This window comes from Lycorma delicatula, chromosome 2 (assembly GCF_047948215.1).
Source record: "Lycorma delicatula isolate Av1 chromosome 2, ASM4794821v1, whole genome shotgun sequence".
Taxonomy (NCBI): domain Eukaryota; kingdom Metazoa; phylum Arthropoda; class Insecta; order Hemiptera; family Fulgoridae; genus Lycorma; species Lycorma delicatula.
Window position 1 is genome coordinate 2314369 of NC_134456.1, and position 20911 is coordinate 2335279.

At 27.0% G+C, this 20911-nt stretch overlaps 1 protein-coding gene across 1 annotated transcript; it reads right to left on the bottom strand.

The window, feature by feature from the left end:
* Positions 1-1376: 1376 nt before the first annotated feature.
* Positions 1377-11358, bottom strand: LOC142320417 (facilitated glucose transporter protein 1-like). Its single transcript, XM_075358131.1, has 4 exons — positions 11208-11358; positions 9771-9974; positions 6197-6360; positions 1377-3891 (listed from the first exon to the last, which is right to left on the bottom strand). The coding sequence occupies exons 1-3, from the start codon at positions 11226-11228 to the stop codon at positions 6217-6219; spliced, it is 369 nt and encodes a 122-aa protein (XP_075214246.1). The 5' UTR covers positions 11229-11358; the 3' UTR covers positions 1377-3891; positions 6197-6216.
* Between the last annotated feature and the right edge of the window lie 9553 nt (positions 11359-20911).

Genomic DNA, 20911 nt, shown 5'->3' on the forward strand with positions numbered 1-20911 from the left:
GTCAAACTCAAAAATGTATACAGTTGTATCTATATTGGTTAGTTTCCATCATTGTAAATTTGAATGAGCAAGATCAGTTTGTTCAAAGGCTTGGGTGCAATATGTGTTAGTTTCATTCAGTATATGTTCACTAATTTCAGACATTATTAGAGTATAACAAAAAGAAATAAATCCTGGATATGAATGCGAAAAATAAGTCATGTTTACTAATATAGTTCACAAAACTTAAAGAACCTAGTTTTAGAACGCCAGTAATATGATTTTATTCTCTCTATTCCCAGCTGTTAGCTGCAACCTATTACAAGTACAAATATTTTATTTAAAAGCTAATAAAGTGCAGCACTTGTTCGTAAAAGAATTATATTAGTCTTGTTAACATGATGATAATACTCAAATGATAAGTAAAACGAGTTTATAGGATTGTAGTCTGTGCGAACTGTTTACTGCAGTCATGTAAGCATTAGACATCAGTATCGAAAAGGTTAAGGAATGGTGTTTTGAGTCTAATGAAGAGATCCAGACTGAATTGCAGGAAGTAACAAACACCCTGATCAGAGAATTTCAAAAGTATTTCTAGTCATTGGAAAAATGAAAAGAGTGTGCTATCTATGCAAAATGAAACTACTTGGAAGAGGTTGGATACCTATAATTAAGGTAATTTACTTATTTCTTATTAGCTTAAGAAATAAAGAAATTTTTTTCTTATTGCAGGAGCGATATAAAATGCCGAATAGCACAAGCGAAACAAGCCTTCAGTAAGAAATGTAATTTGTTTACATCAAAAATTAATTTAAATGTCAGGAAAAGATTTTTGAAAATATACGTTTGGAGTGTCGCTTTATATGGAAGTGAAACTTGGACAATCGGAGTATCTGAGAAGAAAAGATTAGAAGCTTTTGAAATGCGGTGCTATAGGAGAATGTTAAAAATCAGATGGGTGGTATGAAGAGGTATTGCGGCAAATAGATGAAGAAAGAAGCATTTGGAAAATATAGTTAAAAGATGTAGAGTGTATACTGAAATGTAACGACTAGCACTAGGTAGGGAATTTTGGAGAGCTGCACCAAACCAGTCAAATGACTGAAGACAAAAAAAAAAAAATTAGCTTATTTCAGGAACTTTTGGGTTAAGCCTTACAAACCTCTAATTACAAGGCAATAATTTATACTGCCTAAAAAATTCTTAGCTTATTAAAAGTTGTAAGCTTTTACTTGATTTCCTTTTTTTATACTCACGTATACAAATGACTAAGGTAAAGAAGAAAAGGAGTTTTGTTAAATAATAATGATTTTTTTTTTAATAAAATAGTATTATTTTTAAATATTAAGTTATACATTCAATAAATTATGCTTATTTATACTCTATAAATCAATTCTAATTAAAATAAATTTAAGGACAATTTATTGATAAATACATTTAATTAAAACAATACATAAATAAATTACTGAAACTATTACTATTATGTAGTATTGTAGTGTTTTACTACACATATATTTTTTTCTAACAAATCAATATGATATAAAACATGTAGTTTAATCATAGAACAAACATTAAGCTACACAAATACATATATTTACAAATATATTACACATTATAAAAATAGAATTTGGTTACTTATAAATTACATGGCACATAAAGGTGTAGGTATAGTATAAAAATATATCCTATTTTATTTTTATTTTTTAAATCTTTGTGTAATTTTTTTAATGTGTTTAATTATACCAGTCCAGTAAATATTAATATCAGTTCTATAAAACCTCTTCAAATATTCAGCACAAAAAAAGGCAAATTTTTCCTTAAGAGCTTACAAATAATGGACATGTATAATCAGTATTATAAAATTGTGTTCTCTACAACAGATTTATGTTAACAATAATGCAAACACATTAACAGGTGGTAACATATTAACAGTGGTATTGATAATACTTAAAATTTAATCAGTTATCTGTAATGTGTACAAAATGCATTTTTATATGTCGCATTTGCAAAGTAACTAACCATATACTTAGATATTATAATTATTGTTTGTTTTTTTCCACAAAAAATGTATATTTAAATACGTATGTAAGTGTACTCTAATATAACAGTGGTCCATATTATGTTGTTTTTTTCATTTTATAATGATCTAAATAAAAGTTTCTGTTATTTTTTTAACCTCTGGGACCACAGTAAGATACTGATTCAGAGGATGAGATAAATGAAACTTTTTGTAGCACGTAAAAACGCCATGCCTGACTGGGAATCAAACCCATGACACCCGGATTATTTATTTGCAGTCCTAAAAATATTGAATTCAAAGAAAAAATATTAATATTTTTTTTTTTACATAATCTTCAAGAAAAACAACCAGCTCCAAACAATTTTAGACTTAAATTTTTACTGTAAATACTATAATAACAAAATGAGATAAATGAAGTTCAACAGAAAAATAATTAAGATTTGTATAAAATAGGATTAATACAACAATTTATACAATTTTTATCAACTAAAAGAATATTTTCATGCTTTTTATTATATACATTATCTTAATAATGTCTAGGTTTCAAACAGGAGGGATCTGGTAGATTCTAAATGGCCAGACTACCTTACTGAAACCAACAAATTCTATGTGAATATTTCAGTAGCAACTCACTAGATACTGAAAACTAATTTATAGCATTAGGGTAATGCATAAATTATTCAGATATTATTATGAATATTATTATGAATCAAGTAATTCATAACTATTATTATGAATCAAGTTTATTTTTAAGAGTTTCATATCAGTACAGATCATGCTAATAACATTAGTTTTATGTAATCATCCTCAAATTTAAATAGCATAATCAATTTTCTTTATACGATTCTTATCGTACAATTAATTTTTTATCATCTATAATGAATAGTTACAGATACATATTTTTACATACAAATAATCTATTAAGAGGGACCACTGTTTAACTTTTTTTAATGAGACACTAACTTAAGTAATGATCTTATGCCATGTAAATTTTCCTCTAAAATCCATATATTATAATCATACAAATTAGAAAAAACTAGAAACAAGAATACTATAAATAAATAATTCATATTTTCATGCAACTAAATTATTCTTATCGACAGACACAATTTCAGATATACATTTTCTTTCACAACCAATATCTGTCTGAAAAATATAATTGTATTTAAACAGTTCTTAAATTATCTTTTAAATAAAAAATTTATAAACTGTTACTTTTAATTAAAATTGATTTAATTATTTTACAACAATCATAAATTTACTGGCATGATATTGATCAAATATCATGAACAAATAAAAATGCTTAATGACTGTACGATTAATAGTTATAATAAAATTTATATATTTATTACAAATTAATTAAATAAGGACACATTAATTCTTAAAATGTATCATACTTTAATATAATATAATTCTGACAAAGTTTTATTTATAATAAATTGATCTAAAATAAAAAATACAATTACCGTAAAAAATGAACAAGTTAAAAATTAAAACCATACATACACATTAATACTCTCTCAAAGTTTATAAATCAGTAAAATCCTCTTAAAAGGATAAAGGCAATATAGAATGTGAGACATCAAGCAAATTGTTATCAAAATACGATAAAATGATAAAAAAATCTCTACAGAAATTACTTTTAAGTAGTTTGTACACATATTCTGTAGAGATCTTATTATCTTGAGTATTAGATTAAAAACGGTATAAAAAAACTTTTAATTAAATTTATATGCTAACAGTATAAGTCTCTGGTACTTGTAACTTTAGAAATAGTCTCTTTTAGTAAATGTGATGCTAAGTTGTACTGCTGCCAACTAATTTATTCCATACCCTTATCCATTGTGTAACAGAACATAGGATTTCTTTAGAATTGGATGAATATTCACAGCCTGCAAAAAAAAATCATTAAAAATAAACTGTAAAAAATTTATTATATTTTTCTGTTAGTCCATATTGTTATGGTTATAGTCGTTCATTTATGAGAACACAACTCACTCTCAAAAATGGCAGTCACTATTACAAATAACCAACCAGCATCTCTTGCCATCTTACCAAGGAAGGTGAAGAGTGAAATGGTTTGTAGCTATTTCTATAAAACTGATTATAACGTTACATATCAGCAAACTAAGTCTACTGAATTTTAGGTGATAAATAACATCTTCATTCTTTCCAACATAGATTCTGGTTATGTACTGAACATTTTTACTCTCAAACATTACTCTCAAACAAAAGCAGTCCTTATTAACATTATTAACATCTCTTGTTCCTCAGGTACTTCACTTTTTTAAAGCCATAAGAAGACTGACAGATAAAAAATTAATCTCTCTCTTTCTGTTGTAAAACAAAGCATTATATACAAGGTAAATTACATTTTCATTTTGATCTATACAAATAATAATAGAAATGAAATGATGTTTATTTATTCTGAGAAATACACATAGAATTGAAGAATGAAAGCTGATTTTCCAGAGATGTAATTCTGTACTTCTGAAAAAATGTATAAGAATTAATTAACATGTTCAGTGTTTTTATTAACCTATTAACAATCTTTCACAAGATAACTCACCACTAACTACTTTGATATAAAATGCTCTTGATAAAATAATTCATCCACTTTTTTCCTGAAAAGTGTCTCTGATGAAATAATTTGTCATTAGGAATTGACCTGTTTTTTGACGAGTTACTGCAATGTGTGTGAGTCTAGTTCCATTTTTACTCTAATTTAATGGTGAAGTGGTAGTAGCATATCGGTTCTCTGTTCTATATGTCTTGTTTCGTATCTTTCTGAACAGCATTTGTTTTCATTGTTTTGATCGTTCTTTAAACTGCATATGTGTTTTTTTATTATTCCTTTGGGTTATTTATTGTCTTCTTTTATCATTTTCATAATTTTACTGTTATTTTCATGAAATTTTCAGTCATATTTTTATTTCCAACTGTTTGTGTCTGTGGATGTGACCGTACGTACATGCGTAAGAAATAACACAGTTGTTCACTATAACTTAACTTTAGTAATTTTTTATGCAGTAAACAATCTTTATGTTATTTGAATTACTTACTAGTGTTTTACAATATTATTGATGTGACAATTAGGTATTGTAAGTGATATTTATTAGTACTAATTGGCCTTTTCATCACATGTAAATGATAGTGATATAATTTAAGAAATTATTAAAAAAAATTTTTTTTAAATATTAAAAACTAATTTAAGGACTTATTTATGTACTTTTCTTATCATGCAAGATAAGAAAAGTATGTATATAATCCTTAAATTATTTTTTTATCATATTTCATTGCCTAGATCAAAAATATGTAAAAAAAAGAATAATGGGCAAAATAACAAAGGTCTAGTGAAAACAAAAATTATGGCTCAGGTGGACAGATGAAAGATTGAAAAAAGATATTTTATCTACACATGTCAGAAGATTCACAATACTCTTTCTTAGTAAATTTTTAAAAACATGTTGAACACATTAAAAATTTACTAAGAAGTACTATGTATATTCATAAATATACTTACTAATACTTTCAATTATTTATATCAATCAATGCTGATTCAATGTTTATTTTGAAGACACACTATAATACGTCCCATTACACATATATACTGGTTGAAAGCTAACATTTTAGAGAATAGCAGAGCTCACGGTCTGTTTTGATATTACTCATAGATAAATTCTTAAATAGGCTAAAAAATCTCATAAATCTATATTTCTCATTTAGTAAAAAAATGTTTTTTTTTTTGTTACATTTATAATTACATGTTTGTAATTATAAATTTAATTGCCTATTACTGTAGTTTTTACATATTTCAGGTTATTTTGATTTTCATTCATTAATTTTATTAAAAGATCTGATATATATATATATATATATATATAAATGTAACAATATAAAATCTTCATACTGATGAAGCCAATTAAGACAGCCAACAATACTGACAACTTCAAAATAGACTTATACTTAGTACTCTTAGTATTAAGATATTAAGTAATCTTTTTTAATATTATTATTTAAATAATTGAATGAATATGGTAATATTTGGTACAGTATGATAATTATTTGATAAGACGGGATGTTATTAGTTAGTAATATCTTCCTTTATTCAAGTTTTACTAAAAATTTTAGTTTTTTTTTTTTAATTTACTAATATTTGTTTATTCAGAGTAATAAAATGTTATAAGTTACACATACCTTTTACATTTATAATGAATTTATTGATATGAGATCTGTCTGAACATTGATGTAATTTCTTCTAATGTTTTACTCTTTGTTTCTGGTACTTTCTTATAGATAAATACTACAAACAATGCTTGAAGTGCAGCAAATATAAAGAATACATTTTCACGCATAAGTTCCTATAAATAATAAAAAAGATATGGAAATATAATGAAATAAAGACCAATATTAATATCTAAACATTCAGTGAACATTACTTAAATTTCATTACATTAGAGATTTATTATTTATAAGGGATTTTTGTACTAATTTTAGAATTACAGTTCTAAAATAAAATAAAAAAAAAAACTTATAAACTTATTTTGTATTTTTAATGATTATTTATTTACAGTTTCAATCCATTTAATTGCCGACTGATTATCTTTTGATGAAACTTGTGTATTCTAAAAACTGACTACAGTTTTTACAATACAGTTGACTGACTACTAGCGGTAGATGGTACTAGCGGTGACAGTTGGCACTAATTAAACTAATGTAATTTCACAATTTTTTACACTTTAAATATTCATTTATTTAATTTTACCATTCACCAGTGACATCAAAAAAATAATAATATTTGCAAAAAGATTTTTGCAAATATTATTTTATTTGTTAACAACTTTATATTTATTTTATTTGTTAACAAATGTGCATAAGAAAAATATGATATTAATTGGGCAAAATATTGAGATACTAGACCTTGCTCTACAGCCTTATGTAAATTTAATATTCCTATTCCTTACACTTGATGTTGAAAATTTAATAGCATCAATGCCCTATATATGAAGTAATCTGACTAAGTTTGGTCAAAATTGGTCCAGTAATCCTGGAGATATAAGGTGATTTAGAGGCCAACACCAAACAAATAGATGTACATATGAGAACACTGACATTCTGAAAATTTTGATCCTGTTTTTTAGGTTCCTTAGGTGTCAAAACATCAAGATCCAGAGAAAACCACATATACCCAAATTGGACCAATTACAATACTTTACCTGCTAGAGCTAATAGCTTTGCTACAGTGCTATCTAGATGGGAAGATAATAAATACATGTTAATGTTAACTTTTTTAAAAAGAAGTGTGTCTGTGCACGCGTGTGTGTGCTTTTGGAATATGCATATGATATATGCATATATATATTAAATACATGAATAAATTGACATTAGATTATGTTATTCAATGTCTAATCATATTTAATTTTTTTTCTGCTCTAGTATAATTATTGCAATCTGCCTACATAACAAATGATGTTGCCTTCATCATGTGAAGGCACATGAAATCTATAATTCATCCCACATGTCTGATATATATCACAAGATATACACGACATCTGAAATGTCACAGGATATCACAAGGATACCAGTCAGATATCCCAGAATAAATGGGATATCTGAATAGCACTTTACAAATTCAAAGAAATTTAGAAAATACCTAGTAGATCTAAAAAAAATTACATAAAATATTAAAGGAATATTAAATAATAAACTATAAATCTACTGTCAGGTGATTCACAAATCTACACCTTAAAATTGCTGTTTAAAATGTGAAGGGGTAAAATTTTTATATTTAAATTCTAAGATTTAAAAAAAAAATCATTTTTCTTATTGGTTAAATGGATATGCGAATTATGTTTTAACAAAAATTTATCAAGTATTGAATTATAAATATTAAGTTCACATACCAATCCATTAACCAATAAATCAACTTTTTATTAAAAGTACAGCTAAAACTGTTCAAAATTGATTTCATTATTGATATTTGTTTTTTGTCAATAAAACTTTTTCATTTCATTTCAAAATTGTATAACAATAATTGTTTATGGCCAGTTTTCTATAAATTTTGACATTTTTAATTTTAATTTAAATTGATCTAAGAAAAACTAGGAAACAGAGTTTGATACATGTTGATAGAAAATTTGATCCTGTTAATATTTTTGCATTATTTATTTATTTATTTACTTATTATTACTTACCATTTAATTAGGTTTACAGAATGATCATAAATTATTCATCACATCTTAGGGGTTAGTAAATAATGAAAAAAGCAATGCAGTGTACGTTGATTTTTTTCAAACATTAGTGTAGGTACCAGAGTTATTCAAAACCTTGAATAAACATGCCAGGATAATATAATAATAGGAGGCATAATTGAGCAATAACTACCATGCACACTATGGTTTCGTGAAAGTGGTCTGTTATTACTATTTGTAGACATTTACATTTAAAGTATGGCTGTGATCCTCCTAATAAAGTTCTATATAAACATTGGTATCAGTAGTTTAAGGGTACATGAAGTGTAGTACACAAATAAGATGCTGACAGGCCTGCTGTCCCTAAGGAAGTTGTGGATTGAATAAGAGAAACTTGTCAGGGAAGCCCAAGTAGATCAACTTGTGTAAATTTAGAATTGGGAATACTGCAATCAACAACCATGAAGGTTTTAGACAAGTACCTAAACTTTATTCATATAAAATTCAGTCGGTGTATGCAATTGAAGATGATGATAAACCCACACCGTTACAATTTTGCCATGTTCATTCTTGACAAAGTGGATGAAGATAATGCATTTTTAGTAAATCTTTTCTGATGAAGCTTTTTTCTAAGTTTCTGGTCACATTAACCATTGTTGGATTTGAGGTAGCAGAACGTTCATGCTGTTTGACAAACACAACGTGATAGCCCAAAAATTGCAGTCAATGCATGTTTGGTATGCATTGACTGCTTATGAAATGATCAGACCATTCGTCCTTGTCGAGCCAATGGTTAATAGCACCAGTTATCTAGACATGTTACAGGACAATACAGATAAATTGAATTCGGCAAACCCAATGTTTCTTCCAATAAGATGGTGCACCACCACACTGGAGTTTACATGTTAAGGATTACCTACATTAACAATTTCCTCAACATTGGATTGGCCATGATGGACCAATTCCCTGACTTTCTCGATAACCTGATGTTAATCAGGAGTCAGTTTGTCATAGTCAGGGTGTATGCAACAAAGGTTGTCAACATCAACAACTCCAGATATTGTTTGAAATGTATAGTATGAAATTGAATATTGTCTAGACATTTTACATGCCACAAAAGTTGCTCATGTGAAACTTGTTTGAAGTTAATAAAACTTGAAAATAAAACTCTTTGAAATGCTCTGTTCAACAATAAAACATGCAAGTATATTACTTACATTTATATAACTTCTTTATATTTTATGGTCATTTTAATACTAATAATATAAATAAAAGTAAATAATTAAAAGTAAACTTTAGATGTTTAATTTTATGTGGTGTAAATAATGTATTAAAGTGATATTGTTTAAATAGGCTAAGAAAGGTTAGATATGATTTCTAACTTTGTTTAGTAGAAGCTTTCTGCCAAAGCTTAAATTTTATTATCTGGTAAAGTATTAGTGATAATTTAATATATACATATTTAAACAAGTAAGACAACTGATACAGGCATTTATGAAGATATACATTTTAAGTAAAAATATCTACTACCAGGAGGAACATTATATGAAAAATTTTAAAGATTAATACATAAAAGTTACCTGAAGAGGAAGGAATCCTAAACCAACAAAAAAGTTTGCTGTCCAGTTTATCATTACAGCTAAACTTGTTGCAGTTGGCCGTGCAGATTGGTTGAACAATTCAGCTACTAAGAACCAAGGTATTGAACCAGGTCCAACAGCAAACATAATTACAAATGCCATCACAAGGAATATGCTAACATATGATACCCATTTATAACTACCCTGAAACAAAAAGAAAACATATTTAACAAGTGTGAAATAATTTAGATCATAAAAAAGCACAAATAAGTGAATAATTTAATAATATTATTTTGATATTTAAATAGTCGATACAAGATCTTGACAATTTTCGAAAAGTAATAAACTGTATGAAGTGAAGCTTAAGTATTAATTTATTGTTACTCAACAATCTGCTCCATTTGCCAGTCTGCTTGGAGAACTACATTATTGATATGACTCTAGTTGTTTTCTTATGACTTCAGTTAATTAATGTTCCTAATTTAACATACACTTTATATAAATCTGGGCTTAATATACTCTTTGGGTTAAAGATAACTACAAAGAAAATTGTCACATAATAATAAGTCTGAAGGACTGGCTGTGGATCACCTTGGTCAGCATGGTCATAGAACATCTACCCCTCTGGAATCAAATGACTTCTCTCTTTTTCTGTTTAGCCTCCGAAACCACCGTAAGGTAGGTGATTGAGTGATGGTGTGATTCCAGCAGGGTGGGTTGCCCCACCCTGCTGGAATCACACCATCTTGTGATCTATGACAATGTAATTCTGAAGCAAGAAAGTTCTTTAATTCCATGTACCAAACGATGATATCAATGAGACTAAACATCTACCAACTTGAAAGAAATAAGGACCTATGATCCTATTACTTGCTCTACCTAAGCAGATAACATCGTTTTTGTGATTTATTTGAATAATTTTTTTTTATATGATAATTTGTAGACATTTGCCTCAATGTTAATTTGGCCCAAGAATTAATGGTCATGGCAAGAATTATTTTTATACTTTATAACTGTAATTTACATAAAACATTTTGTTAAAATTTTTTCCATCAACTATATCATTTATAATAATTGTAATTGAGTTTCTGAAGATAATGATGGTCAGTAGACAAGACTGATTCTCCCAAGTATTAATTTTGGGGTGCAGGGACCATTTAATTAATCAAAAATTTAAAACTTCCATTCCAGAATTTGAAGTCATTTACTCCCTAATTTGCAAACCACAATTCAAACTATTTCTCTGTTATAGAAAGGGAAGATAACAAAAAAAATATTTTTGAAAATTTGTATTCTACCCCGTACACTAATGTATTACCACCTAAAATCATTCTTGCAATCACACAGTTTCTTCTATTGAATTTCATAAAATACTTTCTTATAAAGAAAAAAATAACTATCTGATTAATTATAAACTGATTTCAAAACATTAGTTACCTTTCTTGGGGAGACTTGCATAAATCTGCTTGTTCAGAGTAGAACAGAATAGCATCATCTGATGATAAATCACCTTTAATAAAAGCTGCATCACATGATTCCCAGAACTTATTGTCACATACAATTTGAGGTTTTAATTTTGCTTTTTCTTTCCACTATAACACATTGAACAGTTTAAATTATTAACTTTAAATAAAAAAAGATAACAAAAGCATTATCTTATAAATTAAATGTAAAAAGCTGTTACACAAAATCAGTTGCAGACAAAACAAAATTTAACAATCCAGAATTTTAAATTTGCCTACATTCTAATTTAAAAAGTCAATATTTACATGAAAAAAAGAAATTCTTAATTAGGTACGTTTATTAATAATAATAATAATAAAAGGTGATAAAAATAATAACTGAAGGTAGTTTATACTATAAACTGTAATAAGTCCCCCATCATGTATATAGAAATGAAAATAAAATACGAAACAGCTTAAAATGAAAGTTTTATCAACAGGATGTAAAATTTTTCCAATTGTGTTATACACAATTTGACAATAACGCATTATGTTTCACTGTAATAATATGGGATTCTAACATAGTCGGTTATGGTCTTTAATTTTGCACTTAAATTATATCATAAAAAATATATAATGGTAACATTCTTTATTCTACCATTCTCATATTCTTTTTTTATAGATAGAAGCTGTCATTAATAATAATACTGCACCTAAAAAATATTAAATAAAATTTATTCTGTTTGTTGTACTGTATAGTTTTACGTCAGTATTTTAAATTATTTTGATATAATTTATAGTGAATACTATACTATTCATAACAGTATTATAATATACTTTAACAGTTATATTATTTCTTGTAATATGTCATTTATTGAATTTTTTAATAATTTATAGAATGTAAAAATTTAAATTATATTTTGAAATAATACATTAATTTGAAAATTATCCAATTGCTATTCTAAAGTTTTTATTTTTGATAAAATGTTTTAAAATAAGTACATAATACTAACTAAAAGTGGAAAAGTAATAGAGGACTACAATAAATAATAATTTGTTATTAAATACTTTTAATATAATACTACAGCAAAATGCAAATACGAATCCAAACATATTGTGATAATAAATAAAGATAATCTGTGAATAGTTTAGTGGAAAAATGGAACAAAGAAAGCAAATAATTTCTGTTGTTCCAATGGTTTCCACTTTAGAAAGTTTTTACTGCATATCTTTTGTTAAACACAGTATTGTACAGTTATCATCATTTTGCTGAGACAAAATTAGTCTTTTTATATTAATTTATCTCTTTTATTTCAAATGAATCTACTTTTGCAATAATTTCAAGACATCTATCAATGATTTAAAATTTTTATTTTATATTACTCTATTTTATTGTCTTTGTCCTACCTCTTTGATACAATTTTTTCTTTTATTTTTTAACTTGTATTTTATCAAGACTAAACTAAGTTACAATCAATATGCAACCGGGTACATTTTACAGTCCACAATTTGGTTCCAAGTAGATGTAGTAGAAATTAATAGGATAACGTGGAAAGATGAGCAATAATTTTTATCAAGGAATTTTAGAATAATTTAATAATAAAAATGGAAAAAAAATAGGAAGATTGTTATATAATCTATCTGATACCTTTCTATATCTCCTGGTCTCATATGTGTGGATTTTCTTACATGAGGTTTGAAAAGGTTGTTTACAAATCATTAGTTTATACTTAGTGCAAAATTCTGAAGTCTAGTTTCTCTTTTATTTCTCTAACCTATTCTATATTTTTCAACAATTTTTCCTTCTACTAAAGCATTCCAGTCTCCATTACAACCAAATTGTCATATTCTTTTATATATTTGATTTAATAATCTATTTTTTTTTATATCCTTTCTATCGCTGTATCTTCTTCTGAAGAGAATATACAGCCCGCCAACCACCACTATTCTGTAGCTTGGGCTTTAGAATTTACCCTGATTATAATAATTATCTCAATGTGCTGCCTATAAAACCTATTGCAAGACAACTTTATCATTAATCCTATTTACGTTTCCATTTTTATTAAATTATTCTAAAATTATGTATTAATTATTCTAAAATTCCCCGATACAAATTCTTGTTCATCTTTCCACCTTATTAATTTCTGCTATATCTAGCTTCCCATTTTTTATTTTAAATTATTCAGTCTACCACTCTTATTTAAGCTCTAAGATAGGGTTTAGATAGTTTTCAAGTTATTATTATAAAGTGTATACAGTACTGCTATATTATTCTCACTATAACTTAGAGGGCTTGGCATGAAACTACATAGTCAAAAAATTGTACAAAATATGTAACAATACTACTAATGCTGGGATGATGTTTGGTTAAGTAACAAAAAGGTAATAATTTTTTTATAATATATAACAGATATACTAAGAAATTATGAATAATGTGAATAACAGTTTGATTTGTACTATGAAAGAGGTTAAAAAGAAGTAAAAATATAATAATATTTTTTTCTTTTTATGGAAATATTTCAAGTATTCTTCTTCTTTAAATTGGAATAGTATATCATCATTGAACTACTCAAACTTTTTTATTCCTATTATATACACAACTAGTAAAGTAAAAAATTTTAAAGATGTACGTGTTGATAACTGGTTAACAGACAACGTAATAGTTTTTAAGCTAAAGGATTTAGGGAATAAAGATGATTGGATAATATTTAATACTAATATATTAGGCAAGTTATATATATTCTTTATACTCTGTGATTGTTCTGTAGTGAATCAGCATACTTTGATAATTTCCAGTAAATTATGTCCCTATACTGTTTTCTTGAAAAGTTATTTCTTCAACATGAAAGCTTTTTTATTACAAAAGGAAATTAATAATTGTTAAAAATTGTAATTGTTGTATAGTTGAAATATAAAAATTAATTTACTAATAAAAATAAATAATTTTTAACTTTCTGTTTTGTAGCAGACTGTAGATTTGTTTCAGATTTGTATAATTAGGTATAATTCATATATTTAAAGCTTACTAACGAGATGAGTTAATGTTGAAATTGCTACCTACTGTGAATAAAGTTAAATTTTTTATTTTTTTAAAAAATATAATAATAAATTGGAATTGTACAGTGAAATGTAAAAAAAAAAGGATGCAATTCAAAACTAAACTCTAAACAAAGACTAATATTTCAGTGCTTTAGTTTTAAATTTAAAATCATATAATTTATATTTACTAGATCTAGGGAATACATTTTTGGTCAACTTTGAATCTTTTAATTGGTAATTAATTAAAGCATATTTATTTTAAAATGCTCGTTATTCATTATATTGTATGTAATACAGAGTGAACAAAAAATTATCCACATGTATGAGGAAAAAATACATGGAAACCAATATATGATAAACTTTATTAAACTTTAAAAAAGAAATAAATATTAAATACTTTATAACCTAGAGTAATGAACAATTAATTACTTACATTGCTTATTTTAATAAAAGTTTGAAATGTCCTCCATTTGCAGCTGCACAGCCATCAACACATTTATTCATGGTTGCACTTACTTTTTTAACAGATACAGTACTAATATTGAGTATTTCGATTTTACTGTTCTGTTTGAATCAGTCAGTTGTGCAAGGATTATTTCTGAACCCTTTTTCTTATTAAAAAATCCAGGTTTTTTATTAAAAAATCCTACATTTCCTGTAGTCTACGGCTAGCTATAGACTACAGGAAATGACATCCCTAAAGAATTCTTTTAGCAGCAAAATTTTGTTATTTTCTGGGTGGGCTGCCCATCATCTTACTGCAACCTACAGTTGTATTCATCTTTATCTAGCAGCCCTATGAAGTCGGTTTTAATCTGTTGGTAGCACAGATGTTACTGTTTCCAAGAAAAATATTGGACACACTATTATCTTCTCAGAAACTGAAAATCATCTTTTTAAATGTAAATCCATGGAAAACATAAGGTTTCTCTACAGTCTGTTATCAGTTGTTTTGGGTGTTTACATAGCTATTTAGATGAATGCACACCATGTCACTAATGAAAATGTTTTCCACGAATCAAATATTGAAGCAAACAATTATAAATACATCATAAAAAATAAATAAAATATATTAAATGGTTTTTGTGAATCATCTGGATACATGTCCAGAAATTAAAATTAAAGATGAATGTATTGAAAACAATCAAACTATAAGAAAATACAGTAATATCACTGGAAAAAGGAAAGTTAAATAAATATTAGGAGTATATACAGATGTAAGCTTAAAAACGGGAAAGTAGTAAGTGTGTTTTTATTATTGATAATAATCAAGTGGTTTAATACAGAAGACAAGCTAAAGGTGGTGGTGTAATGTAGCAAAATCACAAAAGTGATAGATAAACAATGAAAACAATGTTTTTAGTAGATAAGTTTTAGATGTAAGTTTCTAGTACCAACTCACTTTCTTGTGTTTTAAGGCCTGCATACAAGACCATTTGGGCCTCTGCAGTAATTTGGATGTTTACACTGATTCTGTACTTTTCTGTATACAGCCTAAATAAATAAATAAGAGAAATAAATAGGAAAAACAAAATGCATGGTCCATTTCCAGTGATAGAATCATTTTCTGTGATCAGATTCTGGCAATTCCTACACATCATGAATGTGGTATGGACATAATTTTAATTTCTTCATGGCTCTGTGGATAACTCCTATATGACATTCCAATTCACTGAGATAGTCTTCTTATTGTTTTTTTGAGATGATCATTCAAAGGATATGCAATCATGTTCTAAAGATTTGTCATTTAAATCTGTTGTCAGCCAGATCATTTTCATTCATCTACACTACCAGTTTATCTAAAAAGAGTAGCTATGTGTGAAATTGACTTATTAAGTAAATTTGATTGAAGAAAATCTACAGCAAAGCGCTTTAAAAATTATTGTGATTTTAAAAAACTCTTAAAAATAAATGCATTTTGAGATTATGTTAATGCATGATAGTCTTTTTATAGAACACCTGCCATTGACAAATAAAATAGGGAGAGATTACTTAATTGTTGTAAATATATTATTGCTACAAGTGAAAAGTGCAACTTTTCACCTACATATAACCCTAATTTTGTTTATTACTGAACCTTTTTATTTTAAACATATTTTTATTTTATTTTAAATAAACAACAGTTTTATTTTAAACAGATTATCAGATCTCATGCTATACAATTAACATACGTCTATTATTATACTAAATTGTAATAAAATTTCACACATAAAAACATTTTTGAGTTAAGAATGGTATTTTTTGGTGTAGTAAACAGCCTATATTTATTACAAAATGAGAAACATCAATTTATATAGCAGGAAAATTTATTCCCTGTTAAATTGTAGGTATGGCTATTACATAGATCTTGCCGCATCTCATTTTAGGCACTGCTTAGATGAATCTACTATAACGTTATTTGCTCATGGTTGATGTAGTTTTAGAATTTTCTCTAAACACTGACCGACTCTTAACCCACATGTAAAATTGTAGCATAGAATTGCTATTTAGTTTTTGACCTTGACAACATCATTACCTCTTTTTACTGACAGATAAAAAGCATGACAGTGAGACAGTAACTAGAGCTGCTATAATGTAGGTCTTGTATAGATGTGCTAACTTGTAACTGATTATGATGATCTTACTCTGATGTTCATACTGCAAAACTTTCCTTATGCTCTTTATACAATGAGAAAGCCATAATAAAATATATATTAAAGTTAAGAAAATTGTAATACAATAAATTTGTAGTTAGTTATGTACAAGAAATAATGTGACATGGAATTTTACTTTGTGAAGATAATAAATAACAAATTAATATCTTTAAAAATTTAATAAATTAATTTTTTACACATTTATATGTGAACAACCAATCAGTTACACCTTTATATTGAAATAATAAAACTAATGGCTTCACTGAATGATAACTTTATTACTAATAATTATTTCCATGCTGTGTAGAATGAAATTAACTTTTTTAACAATGAAAATAAAAAAAAATCTGAAGTCAAATAAACATATATAATCAAGTAAAGCTATATGTAGGTTAATATCATACTTAAACAGAATGTGAGCGTTCTTTCATATTTCATATACATACAAATTTCATACTTTATTACATGTTTACATTTTTTATGAGGCACTTAAATTAATAACTAACAGCCAGTGCAACAAATATACAAAGGACAAATATTCAATACTGATTGAATATTATCAATATTATATTATCAATATATTAATATATTATATCAATATATTATATATATATAATATTATTATATATATTATATTATATATATATAATATATTATATCAATATATTATCAATATTATATTATTATATTATCAATAATATATTATCAATATATGAATATTATATCCTGAAGCTGGATGAAAAACTCTCTGCTCAGCCAAAAAGCAGCATTTAAGACCAGTAATGAAAAAACAAGTTTTAAATTTATTAAAAAATGCAAGTGCCAAAAAAAAAAATTAGAGTTCACCACCAAACAATTAAAATAGGAAACTTCTGGGCACGGGTTTTTGAAATTCACATTTGACTTTCAAATAAGTACATTCTGAGCGTGTTAGGCATGGGGTTAACAAACACTGCTCTTTAATATAGGATAATTAATTAAAGATCTGCAGGTATAGAATATTTTTTTAAATTTATTAAAACATATATGTACCACATTTATATTACACACATGTGTGCACACGCACATGCGCACACACACACACACACACACACACACCACACAGGAACAAAGGAAATGTAACTGAAAAAAATTTTATGTTTCCCAATAAGGCATTATATGAAACAAATCTCATCAGCCCATTAAAAAAAAAAATAATTGTTTTAAGTAATATTTTGAAGGTTCATTAATATATGTAATCATATGTAGATATGTGGATGAGCAAGACATTTCATCTAAATCTACTTACAGTACCAGAAGAGAGATGTTTAACTTACGGGTTTCCGAATGTAAAATTAATTAAACTTATTCAAGTTGTATCACGTTGATAATTTAATTTGTTTTCTGTTTCTGTATGTTTCTGTCTAGGGAGCAAAACTTTTTCAATACTCCAGCATTTTGAATTACGACTTGTTTACAATTTTCTATCCAATTTTACAGATTTAATTTAATAATAAGAAAAAATTTTCCAATAAAAGAAATAACTTTTCATTAAAAATACGGTGAGGAAAATTTAATTTATTCATGATATATCCCGGGAGCACTGTAAACTTCAACAGATTGATACTAAAATCCTGAGCATCTACAATGTAAGATGAGATTTCTGCATCTGATACGTGTTAATAACAAGTAAAATTAATTTTTACTTGTAAATATTTTAAAACATTCATTATTATTAGTTGGTTAGAGATCAATAAATAAAGACTATAATAATATGTACTTGAGCCATCATCAGGAAATTCACAGTAACTAAACAACCCCAGGTTCATAAACATCAAATCCTCTCTAATTATCATTATAACCATGTTTCCCAAAATATAATAGCCCATTCTTTACCCGATTTTACACGAGTAAATATTTTCAATTAAGTCATTCTAATCTTTTACACTATTATTCAGTACTGTTACTGAGAGACCAAGAAAAGGACTCCGATACATTATTATCCGTCAACTTATTCAACTGTCTATGCATGAAGCCTGAGCAATAGGAATCTCATTGATAATATCAACATTCTTTTGTGCCTGTCAATCAGCTATGGTTACTACAAAATATCCCACCTACAAATTTAATTTCAAAAAGATACATACTTCATCTCTCCCAGTCTAAATAAATCTTTATAAAACATTTCAAGGATTATTCATTCAAATTTAATATGAAAATTTCTAATAATTAAACATAACAGACGATACAAAATCAAATTATACCCGCCAATTAATTATAAAAATATCATGTAATTATGCAAATTTCAAAACTAAGTTTATACTTTTGCATATATATGTAAAGCTATTCATGTCTGTATTATATACATTTATACACTACCTTTATATCCAAGTTGTTAAAAGTCATAATTTCTTCATAGGCGCATCCATTTCTTTTTTAAAAAATTGTCACCAACTTTCCAGAGCAAAATCTCCTTTGCATATGATGACCGACATTCTCGTTGGTCCTTAGGTCCTTAGATTAGCCACCCGCAATATGCTAGCTTTTTCTGCTTTGCTTGAAGATGACATTCATGCTGGTTTTAAGATTCAACCACCCGCAATGTGCTAGTGTTTGCCTACTAAATTTCTTGAATATTACATTCATATTGATCCCTCAGATTCAGATTCAGTTACCTTCAATGTGCTAGCATGTGCCCGTTTCTTGAAGGTGACGTTCTTGTAAGTCCTCAGATTCAGCCACCTGCAGTGTTCTGGCATGTTCTCACATAATCTGAAGCCATTGCTGTCAATGATCATCTGTTTCATCTGTTTAAGAAAGCTTTGTTTTCTTCGTTTTTGGTTAAATTTGACCATGGACCTACATTTTTTTTAGACATACAAATCACTATGTTCAAGTTTATACACTTGTCAATGATAATATTATCTGAAATTTTACTGAACACTATGATCTGAATTCCCACACCATCAAGAAACTAAGTTTTATACATTGCATTTCAATCTTAACTTATTCACTTTTATGTTCAAACTGAAGCAACTGATATCTCACACCTTTTATATTGTTAAAGAACTTTCGAGATCTTCTCTATTGCAAGTGTGCTCCAAAATGTTCTACAAACATTCAAAAGAATCTAGACTGGTCTAGCTAGAGGTTCTAGTTAAAAAATTTCCAGAATGAAAATCTCTTATAATGTTTAACCTATTATAATGTTTTAAGGTTCTCACCCCCCCCCCCCCCCCTCAGTCCTGCAGTAGTTTTGATAGGAGTGTCTAACACCCATAGTATTTTGCTCAGTTAGTAAATAATAATTGTCCCAAGTTTGTCAGTAATTGATCCTGTGGTTTAGGAGAAAATATGGAACAAATAAACGTAAGTTGTTCAGAAAGTAAGAACCGTTTGCACATAGCAGTTTCAGTCACAACAATAGATCAAGGCCAGCTAGTCTAAGTTGTTCTGTTAGCAATTTATGAAATTTTGTAGGTGTACTGTGTCAAAGATTGACCTTGTATGTGTTTATAATGAATAAAAAAATTGAAAATCCTGCCGACTGTGAGGTACGATCAGTCATATTTATATTCTTTGAATGCATAAATTGTTCATCCTGTGAAAATGCATTGTCAAAATACTTCTGTATATGGTGACAGTGTAATGAATGAAAGAAACAAATAAATGTTGATTTAAGGGTATTGTTGATTTATAACACGGAGGACATCTGTTCATGATGAGCAATGCTCAGAATGTCGTACTCTCATTAATAAACAGCTGAAAAAGCAGATCTAAAGAGAACCAGTATTTCACATTAGAACTTAGTGATAAATTTCCTGTAAGTACATGAAATGTAATGTTCAGGTGTTAAATTTCCTGTAATGTTTGAACTTATGAGTTAAGTGTGGGGAGAAATAGCTTAAAAAATGTAGATTATGATGCATTTAAAAAGTTAAATACAATAGAGTTGTTATAAAACAAAAATGCCTTTTACTTCATAGATGGCTTTGAACATAAATACCCATCCACACGATCACATATACACAAACAATGAGTTTATTTA

What these genes read in the sequence shown, in the direction of transcription:
- LOC142320417 (XM_075358131.1), bottom strand. Translation starts at nt 11,228, where the DNA reads ATGCAAGTCTCCCCAAGAAAG. An exon ending in TGCAAGTCTCCCCAAGAAAG is followed by an intron (nt 9,975 to 11,207) that starts GTAACTAATGTT and finishes TTTTTGTTTCAG; the next exon opens with GGTAGTTATAAATGGGTATC. An exon ending in TAGGATTCCTTCCTCTTCAG is followed by an intron (nt 6,361 to 9,770) that starts GTAACTTTTATG and finishes TATTATTTATAG; the next exon opens with GAACTTATGCGTGAAAATGT.